We start from the raw sequence: 21,409 nt of genomic DNA on the forward strand, positions 1-21,409 counted from the left end.
TATGAAACCCGCCTCTCGCTCCTCGCATCGCTAAACAATCGTGAGAATCCAGATCTCACACTCTTCCTCCGTCATTACTCGGCTTGCTTTCTCTTTCTAATAATCACAAGCCAAGTGTCGTTTCGTCAAGATGAAAAAGAGAAATGTACAACTACAATGATAGTGATATGTCCACACCATGTAAGCCCAGACCGTCCGACATGTAACAACCTTCAAAATCGTGGTGCCCCTTCCTTTCCTTTCTTTACGGGACCGGTACGCTCCAACCGTACCTGCATCCTTTCCTCTGCTACCATGACAAGAGTTGTACTCCGTTCCGTTCCATCACCGTCCATCCCATTTTGGCGCCCTGCTCCGCATGAAGAAGAAAGAGAATCCGCTATGCCGAAGAATGCGTTCGTGAGTAAGAAATAAGAGACTGGGTAAAGACATGGGTTGAAGCGAATGTCGTGAACGCGTTGAGCATCTTGTTTCTTTTATGCACCCAGCCAAGCCATGCTACGATGAGGGGGTGGCTATCCCTTTGCTCCGGTGGGCAAGTCTGTCTGCCTGGTCATGCATGGGTCCAGCACCCCTTGCTGTAGCTCTGCGGAGTTTGGTTTCCGGGCTTGCCCATGGTAAGGCAAGCGACCTTACGATCTTCATGGCTTCTGATCTTGGGACTGAGGCTCAGGTGTTGACTCTACACCCTCCATAGCGCCAGTGTCTTTGCTTCTTGAGAACGGGCCGCCCTCGGTGGTAGTAGGCGTCCCAAGCCTATCTGTCGGGTACTTCTCCAGATCTTTGTGGCTTGTTGAGAAGGTCGATATGACAGGCGTGTAGTTCTGGGGGTGATCGGCCTGTGTGGGCGTCTTCGCTTCGGGTCCAGCTGAGATCGGGCTGAGGAGACTCTCAGGCCCGTTGTTGGCTTCGGGTGGCAGTAGTTCGGGCTGGGGTGGGTAGGCACCGACTAGACCATTCAAGCCGCCCTCAATGTCGCGCAGCAGGCGGACGTATTCCTCGGGTACAAGCCCGCTCTCGCCAGTCTTTGGGTCTTGGGCTACGAGCCAACCTTGGCCGTGTCTGTAGGATACCAATATCACCTGGCCTTCTACCAGCGGTAGCTCGTTGTCGTTCTCGCGTGCGAAGTCGAATAGGGCGACGGCCTTGCCGTGCATCTCCTCATCGGGCGAGGCGATGGTGAACTGGTAGTCACGCGAGAATCGGTTGTCATCGTGGATGTAGTCCTCGGGCTCTGACATGTCGTCGTCTGAGTCGTATGGCGGGCCCTCGACATCGGCGTCGGTCTCGGCGTATGCCCGTTGTGGGAGAGTGGTTGCAAAGTGCGAGTCTCGTCGTGAAGCCCCTTCTGGCACACCGAGCCGCGACGACTCGGGTGGAAATGTGATCAACTCACCCCCGGGCCCGTTTGCAGCCTCGTCGCTGACGAACTGGCTGCTCTCGCCGTTCATAGGCAGTATCGAGCCCCGCCGTTGCTCCTCGGGGTATCCTCTCCGCCCACGAGTGTGGTCGAAATTGACAATGTTGGACTTGTGTTTCTTATGCCGCGCGCCATGGTGGCTTGTGACTACCGGACTGGAGATGTCGTCGTCCTCGCTGTAGGGCGGGCCGCCATCGTATGCTGTTTGTGGGAGCTGCTCGCCGTTCTCGTCCCAGGACCCCGCGGACCAACCGCCTCGGTCGCTTCGCCATGCCACGGGTGGCGGGTCCGAGAGTCTCCGGCTATGTTCGCTGGCGGGTGTCGAGATGTCGGAGGGTTGTTCCGGGAGGGGGCCGTAGAAGAGCGGGTGCAGCGGGTCGTAGGCAAAGTCGCGGACGAGCGAGTAGGGCAGACTCGAGTGGAAAATGGGGAAGGCAGTCGACTGCGGCCTGGAGCGGACGGACTGGTGTGTGTTGGACGTGTTGGAGAAGGTCGAGAGTCGCTTGTTCATGTAGGAGCTGGCGCGCTCGAGCTTCGCCTTGGATGGCGGGGAAGTGACGAGCGGCGGGAGGGAGGTGCGATTGACCCCGACCTGCGCCGATGCGCCCGGGTCGCTCCGTGGTGATAAGACATCGGCCGCCATATCTTGCTCGCTGTGGTATCCGCGGACAGCCACGCCTTCTGTGATGTTCTTCAGCCGCTGCGAGTCGGCAGCCGTCTCTGGTGCGGAATTGGCGTCTGTCATGCGGTAGATTGCGTGAACAGACAGCTCGGGCGTTGGCGGCAACTATATGGAGTTTTGAAGCGCGGTCGAGGGCAGTGCGGGTGGCAGAGTAGGATGCGACGCAGCTAGTGCAGTACGGTCTTCAGTATTCAGTATGCGGTATGCGGTATGCGGTATGCAGTACTCGGGAAACTGCCGCGGGAGCAGAAGACGGGCTCCAGGTGGCCAGCGCACAAGGCGCACAAGCAGCGTTCGAATCAGCGCGACGTGGACTGGCGACGGCAGATGGCGCAGTGACTCGATGTTTGTGTCGGATGTTTCGAGGCGACAGTGACCAATGGCCCGGCGGCGCGCTTCAGGCCTTCTGGAAGCAGCACGTCGGCTGTGCAGGTGCGCCTGGCGATTGGGAGGTGCGCGGCGGGCGTGAAGATATTTCCACTGTAGAGCGGCTGGAGAAGCGCTCGCTGGGGGTTGTGGGGGTCAGGCCTGGCGCTAACACTCGCCCAGTGAACGGTGGATGAGGTGCGCACCCGAGGGCCAACGTGGTGGCTTCGAGGGTTCCGTGCAGGAGGGGAACGGCAACAGTGCGGCTAAGGGGCGACGCGACTATGGCGAGGCCTCTGGCGGCTTCTGGATGCTGTGTAGACCAGCGCGCGCGTGGTGGTGATGGCCAACTCTATTTTTGGCACCAGGCGGCGGGGAGTGCTAGATGCCAAAGTGTTTCAGGATACTTGACAGCGCCGCCAGTGGGCAGGGCATGCAGATGTATTTGTGCGATTGTCGATATCAAGCAGAAGTAGCGAGTCAAGAGGCCTCGAGACAGCCTTGCTGGCATCAACGAGGGGTGTGTGTTCTGACGGCTCTTCCTTTCCATGATTGCAAACCCCATCAATGCATGCTTAGGCTACTTTCACCTTAGTAGGCGTTTCAGGTCATCGCCTAGCTGCATGGGGACTGCGCGCGCACCGCTGGTCGAATGCGCTGCCAGGCCCGCGAGCATCTTCCTTGGGCCGTCTTCACCGCGTCCTGTCACGAGGGCAAACACATCATAGTCGACTCGGATATCATTCCTTTCGCCATGCCATGGTCCTCTCCCGACCACATTCCCCAGACCACGGCGCTGTGTGACAGGTGCGTTTGAGCCGGGTTACCTAGGCGTCCCGTTTGGGTATACAGTATGCTTGCGCAATTGCATCACGTCACCGCGATCGCTTTTAATGAAGGCGATCTCCCTATACGAGATATGCTATGTCCAAGCGCTTCAGGAACAGGTAAGAGTTCTGTTCCAAGATTCTCGATATGAAGCATCGCGACCAGCCCCTCCATTTCGAGGTGCCCAGGTGTTCGGCGCCCCGCGTAATCTTTCAGCCGAGCTTAGTCAGCCGCTAAGCAGACTATTACATGAGCTCGAGCTTGACAAAGATTCAACTTCACAGGCCTCGTGCCTCCCACCACCACCACCACAACTATCACCACTCGCTCATACACGTCTCTCTATGCATGGGACTATGAGCTGGAGTAGTCGCCCTTGTCACTGTAAGTACCAACTACCTCCCGCCCCCGTGCGCGTGCCCTTGAGATGATGAACCCATATTGGAGCTGTCCTAGGCAATTCGCAGGAATTACCTCGGATGTCGTTGAGGACTCACAATTAACGCTGAAAATTCTGATCTCCCGTGAACCTTGTTATGATTGCTGTCTATAATTGCGTGGAACCATAACTAACGTTTGTGAAGAAATTGCAGAGCTGTCCACAGACGCGCCAGCACCTGTCCCATTACACCTGCCGCACCGTCCCATCACCTCCCGCACCACGACCCGCCGCCGCCGAATATGGACGCCCCTGCCGACCCACGACTGCGCGCGAGGCAGCAGGCCGGCGCCGCTGCACCTCCACCACCCCCGCCGCCACCAGCTGAGCCCGCTTCCATGGGCATGGACGGCGCCAGTGACGCGCACGCAGAGCAGAATATGGTACCCGACGATAGCTTCAAGCTCAAGTTCTGCACTGTGTGTGCGAGTAACCAGAACCGGTATGTCATTCGCTGATCCGCAGGCCAATCAAATCGCTAACGTGACTAGCTCCATGGAAGCTCATCTTCAGCTTGCCTCAGCCCATCTCCCTACCATTAGCTTTGGTACTGGTTCTCTCGTCCGTCTACCCGGTCCGACCATCACGCAGCCCAACGTCTACAACTTCAACAGCACTACCTACCGCGCTATCCACGATGAGCTTGCCGGTCAGAACACTGCGCTCTACACCCACAACGGCCTGCTTAACATGCTCGGTCGCAACCTGAACATTAAGGGCTACCCTGAGCGCTTCCAAGACTGGGTGCCTGGCAAGCCTCGTCTGGACCACGCTGAAGACAAAGGTTCGCAGGGTACTGAGTCTGGTGTCGTCGACGTCGTCATAACGTGCGAGGAGCGCTGCTTCGACGCTGTGCTGGAAGACCTCCACAACAAGGGCGGAAAGCTCAATCGCCCTGTCCACGTCTTCAACGTCGACATCAGGGATAACCACGAAGAAGCTCTCGTTGGCGGCAAAGCTATCCTCGACCTTGCACTCAGCTTGAACGAGGCCGCAGCCAAGGAGAGAGAACAACATGGCGATAGCGGGTGGCAATCCGGTGGCGGGGCTGCTCGATCTGGCTTTGACGAGCGCGTCCCCGACATACTCGCTACCTGGCAAGAGCGCTGGCCCAACATGCCCGCGCTCTGGAGTTTGGCTTGGGTCTAGTTTCCTTACGGCGTTTGTTATTCACACTCGATACCCACACTGCATAGCGAGGCGTTTTGCTTATCTTACGAATCATTAACGAGGTCACGATAAACTTTGGTATTGGCCGTCTTTGCCGTGTTTGTGTGACGATCGCGATTGTTTTGATTGTGACATTCGACATGACGTTTGTATCACCAACGCCATAGCGCGTCAACGCACAAACACTCCGTCTGCTGTAGCTTCGAGGCACGGTCTGCGGCTAGCCACGTGTACGGTACCACGAGCGTTGATGCCAAAGTCAAAAGTAATTCGACATTACTGTAATTTCCTGACATTCCGATCTTCATCCTGCAAGATTCCTCGAAGGGAGATTCGCCACCTACATACCGCCGAAAGATAGTCGTCGTCGTTCCTGGCGCGATAACACCATGGCGATAAAATCAGGAAGCCGCTGCTGCGGCATGATACTGTTAATGATCGCCATGCTCGTCGCGAGTGTTGTTTCATCGCCAACATGGATGCCGCCGTCAACATCAAGTTTGAGGAGAGAAGGAAATGGAACAAAATATTGTGGTTGGGAACTCATGCATCACCATCGTATGTCGATCTCAACTCCTACACCCACATCCGATTCTAACACTACCACACCAGAAATCCCCATCGCCAAACTCGGCACATGGTACGCTGAGCAAACCGGTGATCGCTCCTTGTGCGTAAAGCAAGATGATGGGTCCGAGTATTGTACTTGTGTTTATCAGTGCGGGAATGGTGTTTGGGGAAAGTCTATGGAAGATGATAGCGGAGGCAAGAGCGATCGTGGCAGAGAGGGTGATGATGAAGGAAAGGAGAAGGAACGTCAAGATGGAGATGAGGAAAGAGGGGATACGAGAGAGTACGCGCGGTACGGGTACTATATACAGAAAGGCTTGGGCGTCAAGTCCGGAAAGTGGAAGTACGAGGTCGGGTGCAAAAAGTATTGCCATGCTGGGGTTTGTGATGGCCAGGACTGAGGGGAAGAGCGGAGTGTGACCTGGGTATGCGGAGGCAAAAGGCACCTGCACGCCTGGGCATGGTGGTGATGTGTTTTATGAGGGTTTGATCCTACTCGTTGACCCAGCAGTTGGGTGCGATACTGGAAGATGGAGGTTCCGAAATACAGTATCCCTTGTCAATGTTTCTGGCTATGCAGTGAGCACATACATACCTATACTGTATTACCAATGTATCTGTGTCCAGATCGATGTCGTTTTGGTTGCCAGCGATTCTTTGGAGTACCCACGCTCTTGACTCTAGACATTGGTTGTAGTAAGCGCCATAACATGATGACTCTCTCAGATTACTTTGTATCGGGCCTTACCTTGCTGTTGAAGACCTAATTACTTACTGCATCCGCGCCTGAATGATGTAACTGAGCATGTATACCTGACTGACCACTACTCGACTCACGCAAAAAAGATAGCTTCCTCCACCACGGAAGCCATGAGGTTGATACAGGTTTGCTTAGCCATCTAGATGGCTAGAAAAAATCGACGTTGGCCAGATTCGAACTGACGCTCCCGAAGGAACAAGATTTCTAGTCTTGCGCGATAACCACTCCGCCACAACGCCCCCGTTTTATTGGTTGATGTAGAAAGCAGCAAGCTAAACAATTATATTGCGAGCAATGACATTGACTGGCAAAGCAGTGCGGCCAGCGTATCTCGTACAACATGGTCGGGCCGCTTTAGTCCACCGAGTACGCCGGATCTTAGTCCATTCCCCGGAAGGTTCCATGGCACAACGAAACCTCTATAGCCTGCCCCAAAACAAAGTTTGGACGTTTTCAAACTTCCCGTCCCCATCTGAGCCAGCGAACTCAAAACACGTGCAATCTGCCTTGAACGTTCTAGATCACGTCGTTCACGATCTGTTCACGAACTGCTCACATCGATTGTCCAGTGTCATCACTCGCCGATCGGATCTCGCCAGACTAGCCGCACGAGGAACTCGTGTTCGTTGAGTTTGCCCTGCAATCAAAATCTGCACGGACGTCAGGCCTGAACACCCAAACACCAGTTCCTCGCATGTTTTGGGCCATTCAACGACACAATGTCACAATCTTCGAGTTGAAAATCATGGCCGTCACCCGGCTGGCATCAACTCCACATGCAGAGAGAACGACGAAGAGCCAATCGTCCAGCTTCCTCGACAAGGTAACGCGCGACAGGAAACGTGCGCGCTAGCGCTAGGCGTTCCGTCTCATCACCGCCCTTCTGCATGCTGAGAAACCCGTTGCCTTGGTCATTGAGTCCGTCGGAACGCCAACGTCCCGCCATAAGCTCGGCCGTTACAACACGACATGCGTCAGTACGGTCGGAATGGTCGTCTTGGTTTTCAGTCAGAAACACGCGTCGACGTCTATCGTGACCAGCCAAGCGCAATTTCACCTGAGCAAAAGTCGCCGTCTATCCTTTCGTCATCAGTACATCGCTGGCAAAATCGATTCTAATACTTCTACCTAATCTTTACATCAGCTGTGGCTGCTAATCTCTGAAACCGTCGTCTACCGTCGTCTACCGTACCCTTGATGCGATAACACTAGTCCAGCATGGTGTATCGCGGGAGACCGTCAACAGGGTGCAAGAAGTGTCGCGAGAGAAAGATCAAGGTACGTCCAACTCTCTTATATGTAATCATGTAACCTGGCTTGGTTTTCCGACAAGGGCATGCAGTGTGCGGTGTTCGCGTTGGGCGCCGCAACCCGCGACTAGCTTCTTCCCAACGCGGTATCCTGTGCGAGAGGCTATCCGCAGACACAGCACCATTCGCACCGGGCATTCAGTCCGCTTTCTTGACTCGAGCCGCTGACTAGATTGCAGTGCGATGAACGGCCAGAGGGCTGTATCAAGTGTGCCGAACGCAACTTCAAATGCCCGGGATACGATCGAACCGTCGACGCCTTCTTCCACGACGAGACCAAACATGTGCAGACAAAAGCAAAGATATCAAACGCAAAAGCCATCGCCGCACGTGATGCGCGAGATATCAGAGATGTACGCGAGGCCTATCTCCAGATCATGGCGAAACAATGTCCGGGGACGGCCATAACAGCTTCGCTCATCGACCAAGGCATCAGCTTCTTCATGTCGTACTATTGTACAGGAGTGGACCAGCCATCCATACAGTCAATCGAGTACCAGCAACATCTTTCCACGCATGGTTTCCATCCGCTCGTCTCTACGACCATGACAGCGCTGGGCATCGCCGGTGTAGCCAACCTCTACATGGACCCTCGTCTGAAAGCCGAAGCGACACGCTGGTATCTTGAGGCTATCAAGATGGCCAACAAGGCAATCTCTTCGCCTGAAGCTGTCAAGGCCGATAGCACTCTCACCGCCGTCAATCTGCTTAGTATGTTCGAAGCAACGTTCAACGACACCTCTCTGGCTGGATGGAGTAACCACGTCGATGGCGCTGCATCTCTCATCAGACTCAGAGGCATGGAGCAATTCTCTACTCCCGCGGGACAACGCATGTACCTCCACACTGTTGGCCTACTCACTATGAACTGTATGGGAAAGGGCATTCCCCTTCCTCAGTATGTTCACGAGCTGAACAGCGAAGTCATGAAGCATTTGGATACACACGATCCAAGAAACCGATTCTTCTTCCTTCACATCAAGACCATTGACCTACGAGCTCGCATCCTCAATCAGTCGGCGTTCTCGTTGTCGGAAATCATAGAATCGGCACTCGAACTTGAAGACATCGCCGTCAACATCTTCAAGGATCAAGGGGCAGACTGGGATTACGACGTCGTGCATTGCGAGAAGAGTGAACGTATCTTTGAGAACTTCTACCACGTCTACCCGACCGCGACAGCAGCTCAGACTTGGAACTGGGTGCGCTACAACAGAATCTACTTCCACGACATTATCCGGAACTGCATCCTGGCAGGGTTCGCAACTAGTCCACCGACGCTTACTGGCAGCAGATACCACGAGCAGCTAGCGAAAAGCGCTCGCATGCTGTACCAGTTGCAGTCCGATATCATAGCAAGCATGCCCCAGTTCATGCATGATGTTCCCGATTCTGCGCCGAGCAGAGCGACGACCCCACCCGATGACGATTACGACGAACCGCGCACGTCGGGACGTGGCGCACCATGGACGGCATCCGCTGCGCCAGCAAGCCCATACCGTATAGCCCTCAAATCTCTTGATGGCAACTTCCGAGGCAACACATACGGGCTTGTCAAAGCTCTTCTCGGGAACGGATCTGTAAAGGACCGGCTTCCTATCGTACGCGTCGCAGGAGGATACAGTACTGTATGGGCGCTTTACGTGGTACGTCTTTTCATCGTCAGCGGTATGTTCTTGCTACTAACAACCAATGTTCTAGGCCGCCGCCATGCCCATGGCCTCACCTGAAAGCCAAGACTTTGTCCAAAAATACATGTCGCGCATCGAGCACGAGTTCGGCATCAAGCAAGCCCGCGTCTTGGGCCAGGCCTTGCGCCTCAAGCGGTACCTCGACCAGAAAGGCGCTATTGCGTTTGGTATCTGTCCGGAGTATCTACCGCCCGATGGAACAGAAACGTATGTTTCGCATCAGCATTTATACAGCAAGGTTGTTGAGGAGACGGACGAGTCGCCGTAGAAGTCGTTCGTTGACGATGGGGATGTGGGGTCAGACGAGGTCGGTTCTTGAGTCTTCGGTACGGCAAAATCTGTGGGCACTGTTAGCGACGACCCGGTGTAGCAACAAGATGAGGTCAACTCCACGAGGTCTGCAGTGCTACCGAGTATCAGCGAAGGCTTGAGGAACGTCGCAAACAGCCTGTACAAGGCCGCGAATGGGCATTGTGGTCCTCCGGCGTACACATAGGCTTCCCCCGGTCGAAGCTACGGCTTCGTTGGCGCTGCAAGTATCAGCGAGACAGTGAATACTTCCCCAGCGCGCTCGTGCGTGAAGTACCGCCCATTGCGGGCGAACGTTTTGCCGCCGCACGATGCATTTGTACCTCTCCTTTCTTCGAGCCCCAAGATATCTTGCGCGAACAAACTGCACGCCTTCCGCGGTCACTTTGCACCTGAATCGACCTCGTCAACGAAGAGCTTCTGTCAGCCATGTCGATTCCCTTCCTTCCACAGCCGGGCTCGCCTCTGCTTCAACTTCCCGGAGAGCTCCGCAACAAGATTCATCGGAACGTATTCAAGCAGGAGGGCCACATCTTACTGGTACCATCGACCGTCATTCCGGGGCCGGTCATGGTTTGCGCGATTCCAGACATTGAGTTGCTTAGTACCTGCCGCCAGTTTCACGACGAAGCCAGAAGTATACTTTTCTCGGACAACACCTTCATGCTCTCTACGCAAATGGACGCTTTCACCGACGCTTCGACCCTAGGACTCCTGAGCAGGTGGATGGCAGGTCTTGGTTCCAACCTCGATTACGTGCGCAAAGTCGTGATCGATCTCGAACCTCTTTGCCCGGGACTATGTCAGCCTGCCAATGATAGGATCGACTTGAAACCTATCATGGTGATGATATGGCGGTATCAGTATATACTCACGAGCCAAGGCAACCGACAGCGCGCGAAGATTGAGGTGTCATACGCGTTCTCGGGACGAGACCTTCGTTCACATGACCACTGGAGCATTCCAACCCCATACCCTATCAACAAGTCCAATCTCAATGCGATGATCACACTGTTGACGCCTCAGCGTAGTCCGGAAATGAGCCCCTATCTACGAGCACCCCGGTCGCTTCACAGCATTGAGGCCACACTCGACGGTCTACAAGCTACGTTCATCCTGAAAAGGTCTAGCCATCAACGTCCCGATGACAACGCCCTTCCAATCATTCCATACGATGTGGACAGCAACGGCCAACTTCAGAGGATGAATTGCATCCGTGGCCGAGCCCTCCGTATCGCGAACCTCCTTTACTCGACCTCGATCAAGAAGAAACTCCTTGGTATGCTTATGGAGTCAAACGACCATCATTGTCTTACATACAACATTGAGAGCCGAACAATCTCACGCCGCCTACCCGAGCTATTTTCGATCAATCGCCAGTTCCGAAGAATTGCCCTCAAACAGTGGCAGCACATATATGTCGTTGGAAAGATGACGTCACGCAGCGCGCAGGCTTCGTTTGATGATTTCGCATCGATGCAGGCTTGGTGTGCGGCTAGTGGACTATTCTTCCCTGATAAGTGGGAAGAGCGCCCTGATATTTCACCTACTCTGAATATGCGCTTTGAGCTACCGGAGCGAAAGGACTTTTCATGTCTCCGGATCTCGATCACCAACACTATCATGGCAACACTCGAACTCCCTGTGAACTCACGGCTATGGGTTGAGCAGTTTAATGGCGGCCTGCCCCTTCAATACAAGACGGGAATGCTGTACAGACTTCAACGGCAGATGTTTGTCTTTCTCGCCGACGTACTGCACTCACACCCAGATCGCAGTAACGAAGCCTGTCCCGACGTTATCATGGACGGCAAGTGTATTATCAAAGACATCGAGTATGAGCGGGATGACGGTAGTAAGTTTACAATCAAGTACGAGAGGGCGGACGAGGACCTTGAAGAGATGGAAGAGGACATCGAAGACTGGATCAGCCATTTCGTCGAACAGGAAGATCTAGATATAACGGCTTACGTACCCACTATCACCTATCAAGACGATGACGATTTCGGTACCCATGAGAAGTTCCGGTACGACTTGAGCGCGCCCCACCACCCTTCTTTGCGCGGAGTAATTACAAAGCTCGCGTGCTTCCTATACGGAGCTGATATAACTGGTGAGTATTGGGACTGATGTTGCTGTGGTGGAAGACATGAGAATAGGTACCCAGGTTAGATAGTTTGATGTATGTGGTAGCGCTCAAACAATCTCAAATGATCATCTGAACGTCTCATGCGCCACGTAAAACAGCAAAGTGTCATTGTGATCCAGCGCGTATACCTATCGAAGATTTCTATCCTCTCCCTACGTCCCCCGCCTTGTACTACGCCAACGTTCGCGAGCACCTCACCCTCATACCATAATTCCGACCGAGACGATGTCTGCGAACGACACACTACCACCTCCTTACACGACCCGTCAGCTCCGCCGCTACACCCGCTACCCCAAACTCTACGCCGAGCGAAGATATCCGCACCCCTCTCATTCCTCCAACCAGCCCAATCAGCCATTCCCGCTCATGAAGATCCCCATCGAACTACGCTACATGATTTATGCATGCGCCCTCACCCTCCCCTCCCCCATCGAACTCTGGCCCGAAACCGACAGCCCCATCGCCTCGCATCAAATTGTGACCGCAAACCGCAACATGCAGTACCTGAAAGTCAAGATGCGGCGATGCGGCGTCAACCTGAACTTGCTGAGAGTGAGCAGACAGGTAAGACATGAAGCTACGTTTTACTTCTACAGAGAGACCGAGTGGCGCTTCAGCGGGATAAATGGGTGGATGGTTGCGAGTGCGTTCATGTTCATGAGTGCGTTCATGTTCACGAGTGCGTTCATGTTCACTTCAAGAGAAAAGTATGCGTGGCAATACATCAAGTGTATCACACTGCCGTTACCGGTTCGACATACGACCCAAGGGCGAGCGCAACAGCGATGGGGGATGATTAGGCCGGCGGTGAGTAAACGCGTGAGTGTTCGGCTCGCTAAACAGATCCCTTTCGACGTCCCTGATGGGTGGGAGTATGAGAGTAGTGTTAAGGATGTTTGTGTCGCGTTGGGAAAGTGTATGAATTTGGAGGTGCTGAGGCTTGTGCTACCGAAGTGGTGTGATATGGAGGTCGTTGATCAGGGGGTGATGAAGGATTTTGCTGGACGGATTGAGCGGTTAAGGGAGGTTGTTGGGGAAGGGTTGAAAGTGGAGTTGGTCAAGCTGGGTGGGGTGAAGACAGCGATAGGAGATTTGATCACGGCGGATGAGAAGCAGGAGAGGCTTGTAAAGGGGCTTACGGAGAAGGGGTGGAAGGTTAGGACAGCGAAGTGCGACAAGTTCGGGAGGTACGATGTTGGGGATGTGTGATAGGAGTCAACTATGTGACCCGTCGGTGTTACTCTATCGTCGACACAAGTCTTCATCCCAAACACAAGATGCACGGTGAAATTGAACTGAATACGTCTTTCTCTAGGGCATAGCTACCGATCGAAGCTCCTCTTGATCTACGAAGATAGGGACAGTCTCTCTGCCGATTGCATCAGAAGAGGGTCTGGCCTGGAATTGATAAGCTCACCGCTAGCTTCCAATCGATCTAGAACAACACGCAAATCCACGAGGGTTAGCTGGACACGTTCTTATGCGGGCGGATACCAGCAGCCTAGATGAGCGATCCATTTCGGAAGATACGCCACCATGCGATTGGCTGCTGCGGCACCAACGAACTCGGATCTTAGGGGCGTGAAATGACTTTGGTGTTCCTAAAAGTGCGATTGAAGATCTTTCGTCACACTGTTTCAGTCTCGCAAAATTTTCGTGTCCAATCTGCGCTTGGGCGTCATCGCAGCGGTCAAGACGAGTTGTGCATTGCTTCCCCTAGCTGACGACGTGTACAATCGAGCTATCTGGGTAGATGCATGTTGTTGCGGTACGGTGAGGAACTGAAATGGGATGATTCTGGACCGGGCTATTATCGTTGCTTGTGCCGTGTCGGGGACTTTCGCAATCGGGAGGAAGTGGAGATGCGCAGGCGCCACATCCCTGAGCCACATCGTTACGCCACACTTGTGCGGTCCGCTGCTGCGGCCCTACGTGAAACCTGGGCAGTACATTCTCACTTTCGATATTACTCCGTCTTGGACGACACAAATTCGCATCTCCCAAGCATAGCTACACAGATCTAGAGATCGCGAAGGACCGAACAAGGGTCGTTTCGACGCCGGATGCAAAATGGCAATCGTGCAATCGGAAGACGACTACCCGATCGCGACCAGCGAAACACGGCACGACACGCGCAGTACCCACGACTCCACGACTCTACGTCGATCAGTAATCGACGTGCCATGACACAGTACTACTAACTACAACAACATGTGTATTCCGTGGATGGGCTGAGCGATCGTTTGACGACCAGCCTTGGACGTCGTCTCGAGTCGCAATGCAGCTAACCTCCAGGGCGGTTGGCGTCAGCCGGCTGCATCAACCTGGCAAGCAAGTCCTGTCAGCAACTCTTGAACACGCGGGATCCTTATCAGCGTGGTGAACAGAGGTACACCTGGGAATGGCACCTGGGCGTCATGCACGACACCTGTTTGCGCGACATGACGTGCCAAGACGCCTCGAGCTGGTGTTTTACGCCCTTCAGGAAGCGTCGCGATTGGCGGAGATATCGAAAAGAAAGTCATTGAAACTATCTCACACTCTAGCCAGATTCTAGCGCAAGGCTCGCCCCGTGACACGAATCGCAAAATGGGTCTTGGCAGGACCCCAATGATGTTCCCGGAGAAATGCTTGACTGGCCAGACGTATTCGAACAACGAGCGGAAATTTCAGTTCTCCTTGGCGTTCCAGATAGGTGGTTACGATGTGGATATTTGAGAGGTTTCATGTCAAAGCTTGGCATTTTGGCGAGCGTTGGCGTCGGTGTGACAGGCTGAATCCAGCACTAGTCGATCGGACATGTAACGACTTCCTGGCTTTTGGTGGTAAATCCATTGTCGTGTGCGTTCGTGTGGCGTTCCAGAACACGATGTCTCTCAAGTCGTCTCCCAGAACTCGTCTTTCTGAGATGCAAATTGATGTCTTATCGCGCTGATGATGATGAGAGTTGAGTCTGGAAGACAAGACGGTGCTTACTGGATAATTCACTCTCTACCAACTCCACAGTACAAATGAGCCTGGCATGGATGCTATCGAGATATCCCGCCCTGAGCGTGTTTCCGACCTCCAAGCCCCACCAGAGCACGGCCCTGACGTCCTCGAAACCCTGCGAGCGTCTTCTTCTGGGCCATCCTACTCACATTCGCATGACACTCTGGGCCTGGGCTCATGAGTACCGCCGGAGAGGAACAGTACCCTGTCTTCCACATGGCACATCTTCGGACGAATGTGGAGTGCCTCAGTGTGGTACCAAAAGGCGAGTTGAGGGGGAGTATAAGTATCACAGCGACCACCGGCAAAAAGGAACCACCACCACCATCACATTCATTCAGTCTATTCTTGCTTGAAGCATCCACTTTCGCTACCTCTTTCAGAGACTTACATTCTTTATACATACTTTGTTCAAAGCATCCTCTTCGACTTTCCAGTTTCGATCAACCAACTCAACCATCAACATGAAGTTCTCCATCGCCATCGTTGCTGCCATCACTGGCTTCGCCGCCGCCGGCCCTGCCGCCGTTACTCCTTCCGAGTTCTCCTCCTTCGCCAAGCGCGCCTCCCTCCCGATCCCCGCCTCCAAGGGCTCCGTCACCTACAAGGCTCCCCAGCAAGTCAGCGGAACCTTTGATGGTGGCATGAAGACCTACGGCCGTGGTGCTAGCTGCACTGGCCAGGTCGAGGGCGGTGACAAGGACGCTGTCTTCCTCATCAAGAACGGCGGAACTCTCAAGAACGCTATCATCGGAAAGGACCAGATCGAGGGCGTCCACTGCGAGGGTGAGCATCCTTCCGTACAAATAACGAGTCATAGATACTAATCTGAACCAGGATCCTGCACCATCGAGAACGTCTGGTGGGTCGACGTTTGCGAGGATGCGCTTTCCCTCAAGGGTGACGGAAACGCCATGATCAAGGGCGGAGGTGCCCAGGCCGCTGATGACAAGGTCATCCAGCACAACGGAAAGGGCACGGTCACCATTGACGGCTTCAGTAAGCTTCCTCCGGTCTCGAGCATTTCCATACAAAACACTAACACCTCCCAGCCGTCATGAACTTCGGCAAGCTCTACCGTGCCTGCGGTAACTGCAAGAACAGCGTCGCCCGCTCCGTCGTCATCAAGAACGTCAAGGCCTACAACGGAAAGGTCCTTGCCGGTATCAACCCCAACTTCGGCGGTACCGCTACCATCTCCGGCACCTGCGCTACTTCCGTCAAGACCATCTGCGAGGAGTTCAAAGGCACCAAGCCCGGCTCTGAGCCCAAGTCCGTCTCCAAGGGCCCCTCCGGCAACTGCAAGTACACTGCTTCTGCTGTCAAGTCTTGCTAGACGAGTACTTCGACTCGCTCGGCAGTTTAGTCGGGTGAGAGTGGTGTGGTCATCGGGGATGACTAGGTGGTAGATGTGGATTTTGGAACTTTGAGGATTCTTTGTATATATAACCTTTGCACACATGCAGTGCATGTAATCAACTTGCTTCAGCACTTTTCTGTTCTCGATATCATGGTGATCCGAAGCTTGCCTCAGGCCCGTTTGAGTTTGTGGGTCTGATGCAAAAGCGACAGCGGGGATGCGACGACAACTTCGCATTTGATCGCTGTGAGATGTTGTCGCAGCGGGAGGCATACAGAGTACTGCGCCACAGTGACAGCAAAGTGTCGTTGAGGTTCATCGGGCAGTCTCGGCGTTACTGGGGAACTTTTGCAAGATTGATTAATCTATCGTCGGCTACTTGCACCTCATTTAATCTACTACGGAAGCATCGGAGCTAATGCCTGGGCAGATGAAACACAGTGAGTCTTCTCAAGGTTGTAAAGATCAGCAGCCAAGTAGGTAGGGAATTGTATGACTTTTCGCATTAGGGTACATGACAAGATTGTGGCTACCACCTCCATACGCCCGCTACAATTTTGGAGGCGCTGTGGGTGGCAACACAGTTTTGGTATGAGACTGAGAAACGAATATTAGGAGATAAGAAAAAGGTATATCCCGCAACACCGCTCCGTGGCAGTGAGGACAAGGAAGTCAAGAAATCCATAAGCAACGCAAGTGGGCAAGGCGGTGACGTCATTTCTGACACTTCGCCGAGCTTTGAAAAGAAAAGCAGATACCAAACAACTCCGTCACCCTGGGTATAACGCGCCGGTAAACAAGGAACTGGACGTGCTAGCCATCACTCGCTGCGACGCTTCTTCGTAGGCGCTTTCTTGCGAGGTGCTTGGCTAGCTGGGTCCTCCGCAACGAAGGTCTCTTCGCGAGCGCGCTTCTTGCCCCTTGAGACCTTCTTGACTTTTGTAGACTCTTCGCTGTTGGAGCCCTCCTCGCCATCCTGCTGTGTCGCCTTGTCGCCCTTGTCTTCGCCGCTGGAAGAAGCTGCCTTGCTGCTTTCTTTCTTGATTGCCACTTTGCCTGCCCGAATTTGCTGGCCTTTGTTGACGTTGGCAGTCTTGTTGGTGGCTGTGCGATGGATCAGGTTGCGCGGGTTGGCGATGATAGTGTAGAAGCGGGAACCCTTCATGATGTCTTGGCAAGACGTCTTGGAGTACTGTGTACGTTTAGCATCAAACTGTATAATTATGAAGACAGAACACTTACATGAAGCAGTTCCCGAAGACCTTCGAATCGATCTTCAAACGTGTAGAACTGGGTAAGCTGACATTGCTCACGCTCGTTCTGGTCGAAGATCTGCTTGGTCCAACCGTCGGTGTGGATTTTGATCAGCTCTTTCTGTGCTACGTTAGTGATGGCAGAGGGATACAGTTCGGTTTGGACTTACCACGAGCAGGCCAGCAGCTGCATTGTACTCTTCCGGGAAATAATACTTGGACTCAGAGTTCCACCGATTGGTAGGTGACTTGATATCGGCCTTCTCCCGGATGTTTTCGACGTTGTGCATTGCCAGGTCAAGAGCATTGACGCAGGCCTTGATGTCATCTTCTGTTGTAGGAATGGTCACATCATTGGCAGGCGCCTTCCACATCGTACCACTGAACTCAACTCCAGTGTTGGTGCGAACCATAGTGATAGACTCGCCCATCTGCCCATCCATACTGGTCTTGGCCTTCAGCTTCCTGATCGCGACCCGGGCTTGCTTCTCTTTTTCGAGAATGTGCTTGGGTGTGGTAGATTTAACAGCGCCCGCGCCGTCAGCGCCGTCAGCAGCTTGCTCGCCAGTTCCAGCGTCCTTGTTCTCGGACTGCTGGGGAACAGATGCGTCACCGGTTGCTACTGTGTGGTGCGTGACAGGTGCGTGATGGTTGGTGACGGGCGGGCGGTGCGCCGCCGATGTATCAGGAGTCGCTGACGTACGTGACGACGATGACCTACTGCGCGATTCTGATGCACTTTGCGGGCCGATTTCATGGCGCGGCTCCGGTCCACGGTGCAGCTCTGGTGCGCGTTGCAGCCCTGATGGATCTCGCAGGCCGCCTGATGAACGTTGCAGCTCTACGTACTGCCAGCCTAGTGCACGTTGAGGCTCTTGTGCATATTGTCGCCCTCGTGCTTGGTGGCCGACTGCTTCGTGAAGAGCCGCTGATATTCGATCCATGGATGAAGGATGAACTGGCGCTGACGGAGAGACCGGTGTTGACGGATAACCTGATGCCGATGGGTAACCTGACGCCGATGGATAACCTGACGCCGATGGATAACCTGACGCCGATGAATAGCCTGGCGCTGACGGATGAACTGGCGCTGGCGTACGGGATATTGGTGCTTGGCGCAGAGTTCCTGGTCCGTGAAAGGTCGCTGGTCCATGAGGAGCAGTTGATCCGTACGTGGGCGGTGCTAGGTAAGCCGAACCTGGCCTATTTACAGGCGATGTAATGTTGCTTCGCAGAGGCTCATGACCCATTGATGGTGTCGGGGTAACAGATGTTGATCGCGGGATGAATCCTAGACGACTTGCAGACAGCGTTTGGATCGGATCTGGTGTGGGAACAGACATCGTTTGGGTGAACCCATCATTGTAAAATGAGTTCGGTCCAGACGTATGACGCGCAGGCGACTGAGGGGAGTTGTTGGGTGCGCCTAGAAGAAGTCAGTGTGAGCGCGCGACACAGAGTGTATATCATGTCGACTTACCGAAGGCTACGTTACTCTCTGGCTGATACTGTTGGCCAGTCTCTACGTGATTGTGACCTCCTTGCAGGTTCCAGTCAGAGGCCGACTGTCCGGGTACGCTCTCGCCAGAAGTGTACATATCTCCTTGATGGTCGAAATAGCCGCCGTTGTCTCCGAAGCTCTCAGAAGGGAACAAAGGAAAGTTGTCGCCGTAATCAAACACGCTTTGGTCGTTCTGCCTGAAGTCGTTCTGTTCGATTGAGCCAGGATGTGTTGAAGCCACCGGCGCGATAGGAGGGGTCGATGAGACAGGATTCTCCTCCATGAACTTCGCAAAAGAATCGTAGTCAAATCCCTCAGTGATTGAGTAGTCGGCCTCGTGAGTGGAGGGGTTGTTGGAATTCATTGTAAAGCCGTCGTCGTTGTATGAAATGAATTTTGCAAGTTGTGGTTGTGAATCGAAGTGGTTGAGGGGAGTAATGTTTCCTTGAGATCAAAATGAAGCCCCAGAAATACTACCACGCGGGTACAACGCGCTAGGAGTTTGTTTGTGGCGCAGAGCAGAAGGCTCCCAACTCGGATGAAGTGGGTCAGAGGGTGAATCACGTGTTCACACGGCGGCCGCTCCAAGGCGGGGGAGGGGCGATTAAGGAGGAAATCACTGTAGCGCCAAGCCCAAAGCGTGAGGGAGACCGAAGTGTTCATGCAGGCGGCAAAACCAGTAGCGATACTACGTATCAACTTTCGAGGCATCGCGCTGTTTCTTGCCAGTCAAGTATATAAACTCAACTAAACCATGTATAAGTAAGCCAGAGCCCCTCGACGCCGTCTAACATAGCGAAACGTAAGTGCAAGGCTCCTACTGTCGACTGTATATATCTCTTTCTAGGCTTGTCCTGCTGCATCCTTTCCGCCGTACCATTCCAAATGGTACGAACTTGGTGAATGGGGTTTGAAAGACAGTTCTCAAGGAGACGTGAAAGAGCAAGGAAAGCGAGATTGCTTGCGGGACAGGGAAAGACAGCCTACCCATAAGTGTTCGAGGATTCCACGTCACTACTTAACACTACCGCCCAGGTGTTTGTCTCAACCGAGAAAGCACTCCCAGATGTTGCACTCGACAAACTATTCCGGCAAACGCAAACACTCTTCCAAACTCAACCTTGACAACTGCGCCGGCTAACCGAGCATACTCGCTTCGCTTGGAATAGTAAGTTGGAGACGACAATGCCGACCTAACTAACCCCTAGGTAGACGTTTGCTGTGTCGTGCTGCCTTGACCAAGGCATGCCGAATGGCGCAACCAAGAAACCCGATCTCTATTGGACTTTCAGTCGGATCAGAGAGCTCAAGACAAAGAAAGCAAGTCCATCCATCAGCCGCTCGGTAGCTGATGATTCCGACGGTAGTGTCCTTGACGGCACGTGTTCGCGACAAGAGCTCCCTTTGACATCCTGCCGAAGGAAGCATCTTCAGTGATGAGATTCGAAAAGGAGGCCAAGCGATTGAATGCGATGGCGACGCGTGGCGAGTCCGTCAATCTGCAGCAGCACGTTCGCTGCGGGGGAGCGGCGCATCGCGGCAGTCCGAAGAGCATTCCCTGGACACGACTGTACTCGATGAAAGCTTACAGAACTGTCCAGCACCAGTCCTCGAAAGAAGCAAGAAGCGGCCGTGCACCAGGCGGAGTCCATGAAGGTTTGTCGTTGATTTTGAGGTGGGATCAATGCGCGCTAGCGACGGCGAGTCTGCCCCTCGTTCCTGCCTTCCTTCTCCGCAACTTCCAACTTCGTCCGCTTCCACCAAACATCGACAGCATCGTCAATCTCGCCACCGCTGGGACCTTCTCTTTACTGGTACTTTCACCCTAGGTGGCGTTTGAATCTTCATGTCTTCATGTGATTAAATGCCCAACCCTTTCCCGACGGTGGCTTCGATGGCTGTGCTGCCATAAAAGTCGACGGGCCACGCCCACGCCCACCACCATCACCGCGACCCTCACAATGCTGCACCGAACGCGATCTTTCCAACGCTTCGCGGATTAAGATCATCGGCAACATAAGCCCAACTGACGGCGCGGTACAGCCACTGCCCTTTCGACGCGTCTGATGACGCCGCCATCGCCCGAGACAAACATGCCAAGGCAACATTCCCTCCTCGCCGCGCACCAGCCAGTCAGGTATGCAAACTCATTGCACTTCGAAACCTTTCGCGCCCATATTCACAGCCACTAGCATCCAACTCTTCTCCACACACCGTGATGGCATACCACGCCGTAGTCGTGCGGCTGCCGCTGCCGTCGAGCCACTCAACTGGCGCAACCTAGATGACACCTCACCGAAGGTTCAACTCCTAAGCAAGAGCGACTTCCAACGCGAGAATACTGCACTCAAGTGTAATGAGAGTACTCTCTTCCACCATTTTTTCCGGTCTCGTTCCCGATCAAAAGTGACCACCTTCCCGCCGGGCATGGAGGTCACATGACGCATCCCGCCTGGAACGCTCTTGCTTGGAAAGACCCCGGTGACACCTGAAAGAGAAGGGGCTACATTATCTCATGGTACTGTGTCGCACAAAGTGTATTGCTGCTTGCCAGTCTTGGTCGACGAAGATCCGTTCGCGTCTTTACGATATGGACTTGCACATGCACTT

General features: G+C 53.9%; 8 protein-coding genes and 1 non-coding gene across 9 annotated transcripts; 5 read left to right on the plus strand and 4 right to left on the minus strand.

The window, feature by feature from the left end:
* Window positions 1-641: 641 nt before the first annotated feature.
* On the minus strand, window positions 642-2,165 carry J4E86_001433 (uncharacterized protein; the record flags this gene model as incomplete). Its single annotated transcript, XM_051442001.1, has 1 exon — window positions 642-2,165. The coding sequence occupies one exon, from the start codon at window positions 2,163-2,165 to the stop codon at window positions 642-644; it is 1,524 nt and encodes a 507-aa protein (XP_051308172.1).
* Window positions 2,166-3,977: 1,812 nt separating this feature from the next.
* Window positions 3,978-4,884, plus strand: SSU72 (RNA polymerase II subunit A C-terminal domain phosphatase; the record flags this gene model as incomplete). The annotated part of the gene is made up of 2 exons (XM_051442002.1): window positions 3,978-4,177; window positions 4,227-4,884. The coding sequence occupies 2 exons, from the start codon at window positions 3,978-3,980 to the stop codon at window positions 4,882-4,884; spliced, it is 858 nt and encodes a 285-aa protein (XP_051308173.1).
* Window positions 4,885-6,393: 1,509 nt separating this feature from the next.
* On the minus strand, window positions 6,394-6,474 carry J4E86_001435. The gene has a single exon. It is a non-coding gene; the product is annotated as a tRNA-Ser (tRNA).
* A 979-nt stretch (window positions 6,475-7,453) lies between these two features.
* J4E86_001436 (uncharacterized protein) lies at window positions 7,454-9,504 on the plus strand (the record flags this gene model as incomplete). Its single annotated transcript, XM_051442003.1, has 3 exons — window positions 7,454-7,513; window positions 7,725-9,191; window positions 9,247-9,504. The coding sequence occupies 3 exons, from the start codon at window positions 7,454-7,456 to the stop codon at window positions 9,502-9,504; spliced, it is 1,785 nt and encodes a 594-aa protein (XP_051308174.1).
* A 470-nt stretch (window positions 9,505-9,974) lies between these two features.
* Window positions 9,975-11,675, plus strand: J4E86_001437 (uncharacterized protein; the record flags this gene model as incomplete). Its single annotated transcript, XM_051442004.1, has 1 exon — window positions 9,975-11,675. One exon carries the CDS (start codon window positions 9,975-9,977, stop codon window positions 11,673-11,675), a length of 1,701 nt encoding a protein of 566 aa, XP_051308175.1.
* Window positions 11,676-11,919: 244 nt separating this feature from the next.
* J4E86_001438 (uncharacterized protein) lies at window positions 11,920-12,319 on the plus strand (the record flags this gene model as incomplete). The annotated part of the gene is made up of 2 exons (XM_051442005.1): window positions 11,920-12,246; window positions 12,293-12,319. The coding sequence occupies 2 exons, from the start codon at window positions 11,920-11,922 to the stop codon at window positions 12,317-12,319; spliced, it is 354 nt and encodes a 117-aa protein (XP_051308176.1).
* Window positions 12,320-15,149: 2,830 nt separating this feature from the next.
* On the plus strand, window positions 15,150-16,021 carry J4E86_001439 (uncharacterized protein; the record flags this gene model as incomplete). Its single annotated transcript, XM_051442006.1, has 3 exons — window positions 15,150-15,471; window positions 15,523-15,684; window positions 15,738-16,021. The coding sequence occupies 3 exons, from the start codon at window positions 15,150-15,152 to the stop codon at window positions 16,019-16,021; spliced, it is 768 nt and encodes a 255-aa protein (XP_051308177.1).
* Window positions 16,022-16,865: 844 nt separating this feature from the next.
* On the minus strand, window positions 16,866-18,242 carry J4E86_001440 (uncharacterized protein; the record flags this gene model as incomplete). The annotated part of the gene is made up of 3 exons (XM_051442007.1): window positions 16,866-17,237; window positions 17,288-17,419; window positions 17,469-18,242. The coding sequence occupies 3 exons, from the start codon at window positions 18,240-18,242 to the stop codon at window positions 16,866-16,868; spliced, it is 1,278 nt and encodes a 425-aa protein (XP_051308178.1).
* Window positions 18,243-18,657: 415 nt separating this feature from the next.
* On the minus strand, window positions 18,658-19,163 carry J4E86_001441 (uncharacterized protein; the record flags this gene model as incomplete). The annotated part of the gene is made up of 2 exons (XM_051442008.1): window positions 18,658-18,701; window positions 18,779-19,163. The coding sequence occupies 2 exons, from the start codon at window positions 19,161-19,163 to the stop codon at window positions 18,658-18,660; spliced, it is 429 nt and encodes a 142-aa protein (XP_051308179.1).
* Window positions 19,164-21,409: the final 2,246 nt, after the last annotated feature.

The sequence above is a fragment of the Alternaria arbusti genome (assembly GCF_024043155.1).
Source record: "Alternaria arbusti strain BMP 1465 chromosome Unknown scaffold_1, whole genome shotgun sequence".
NCBI classification, from domain to species: Eukaryota; Fungi; Ascomycota; class Dothideomycetes; order Pleosporales; family Pleosporaceae; genus Alternaria; species Alternaria arbusti.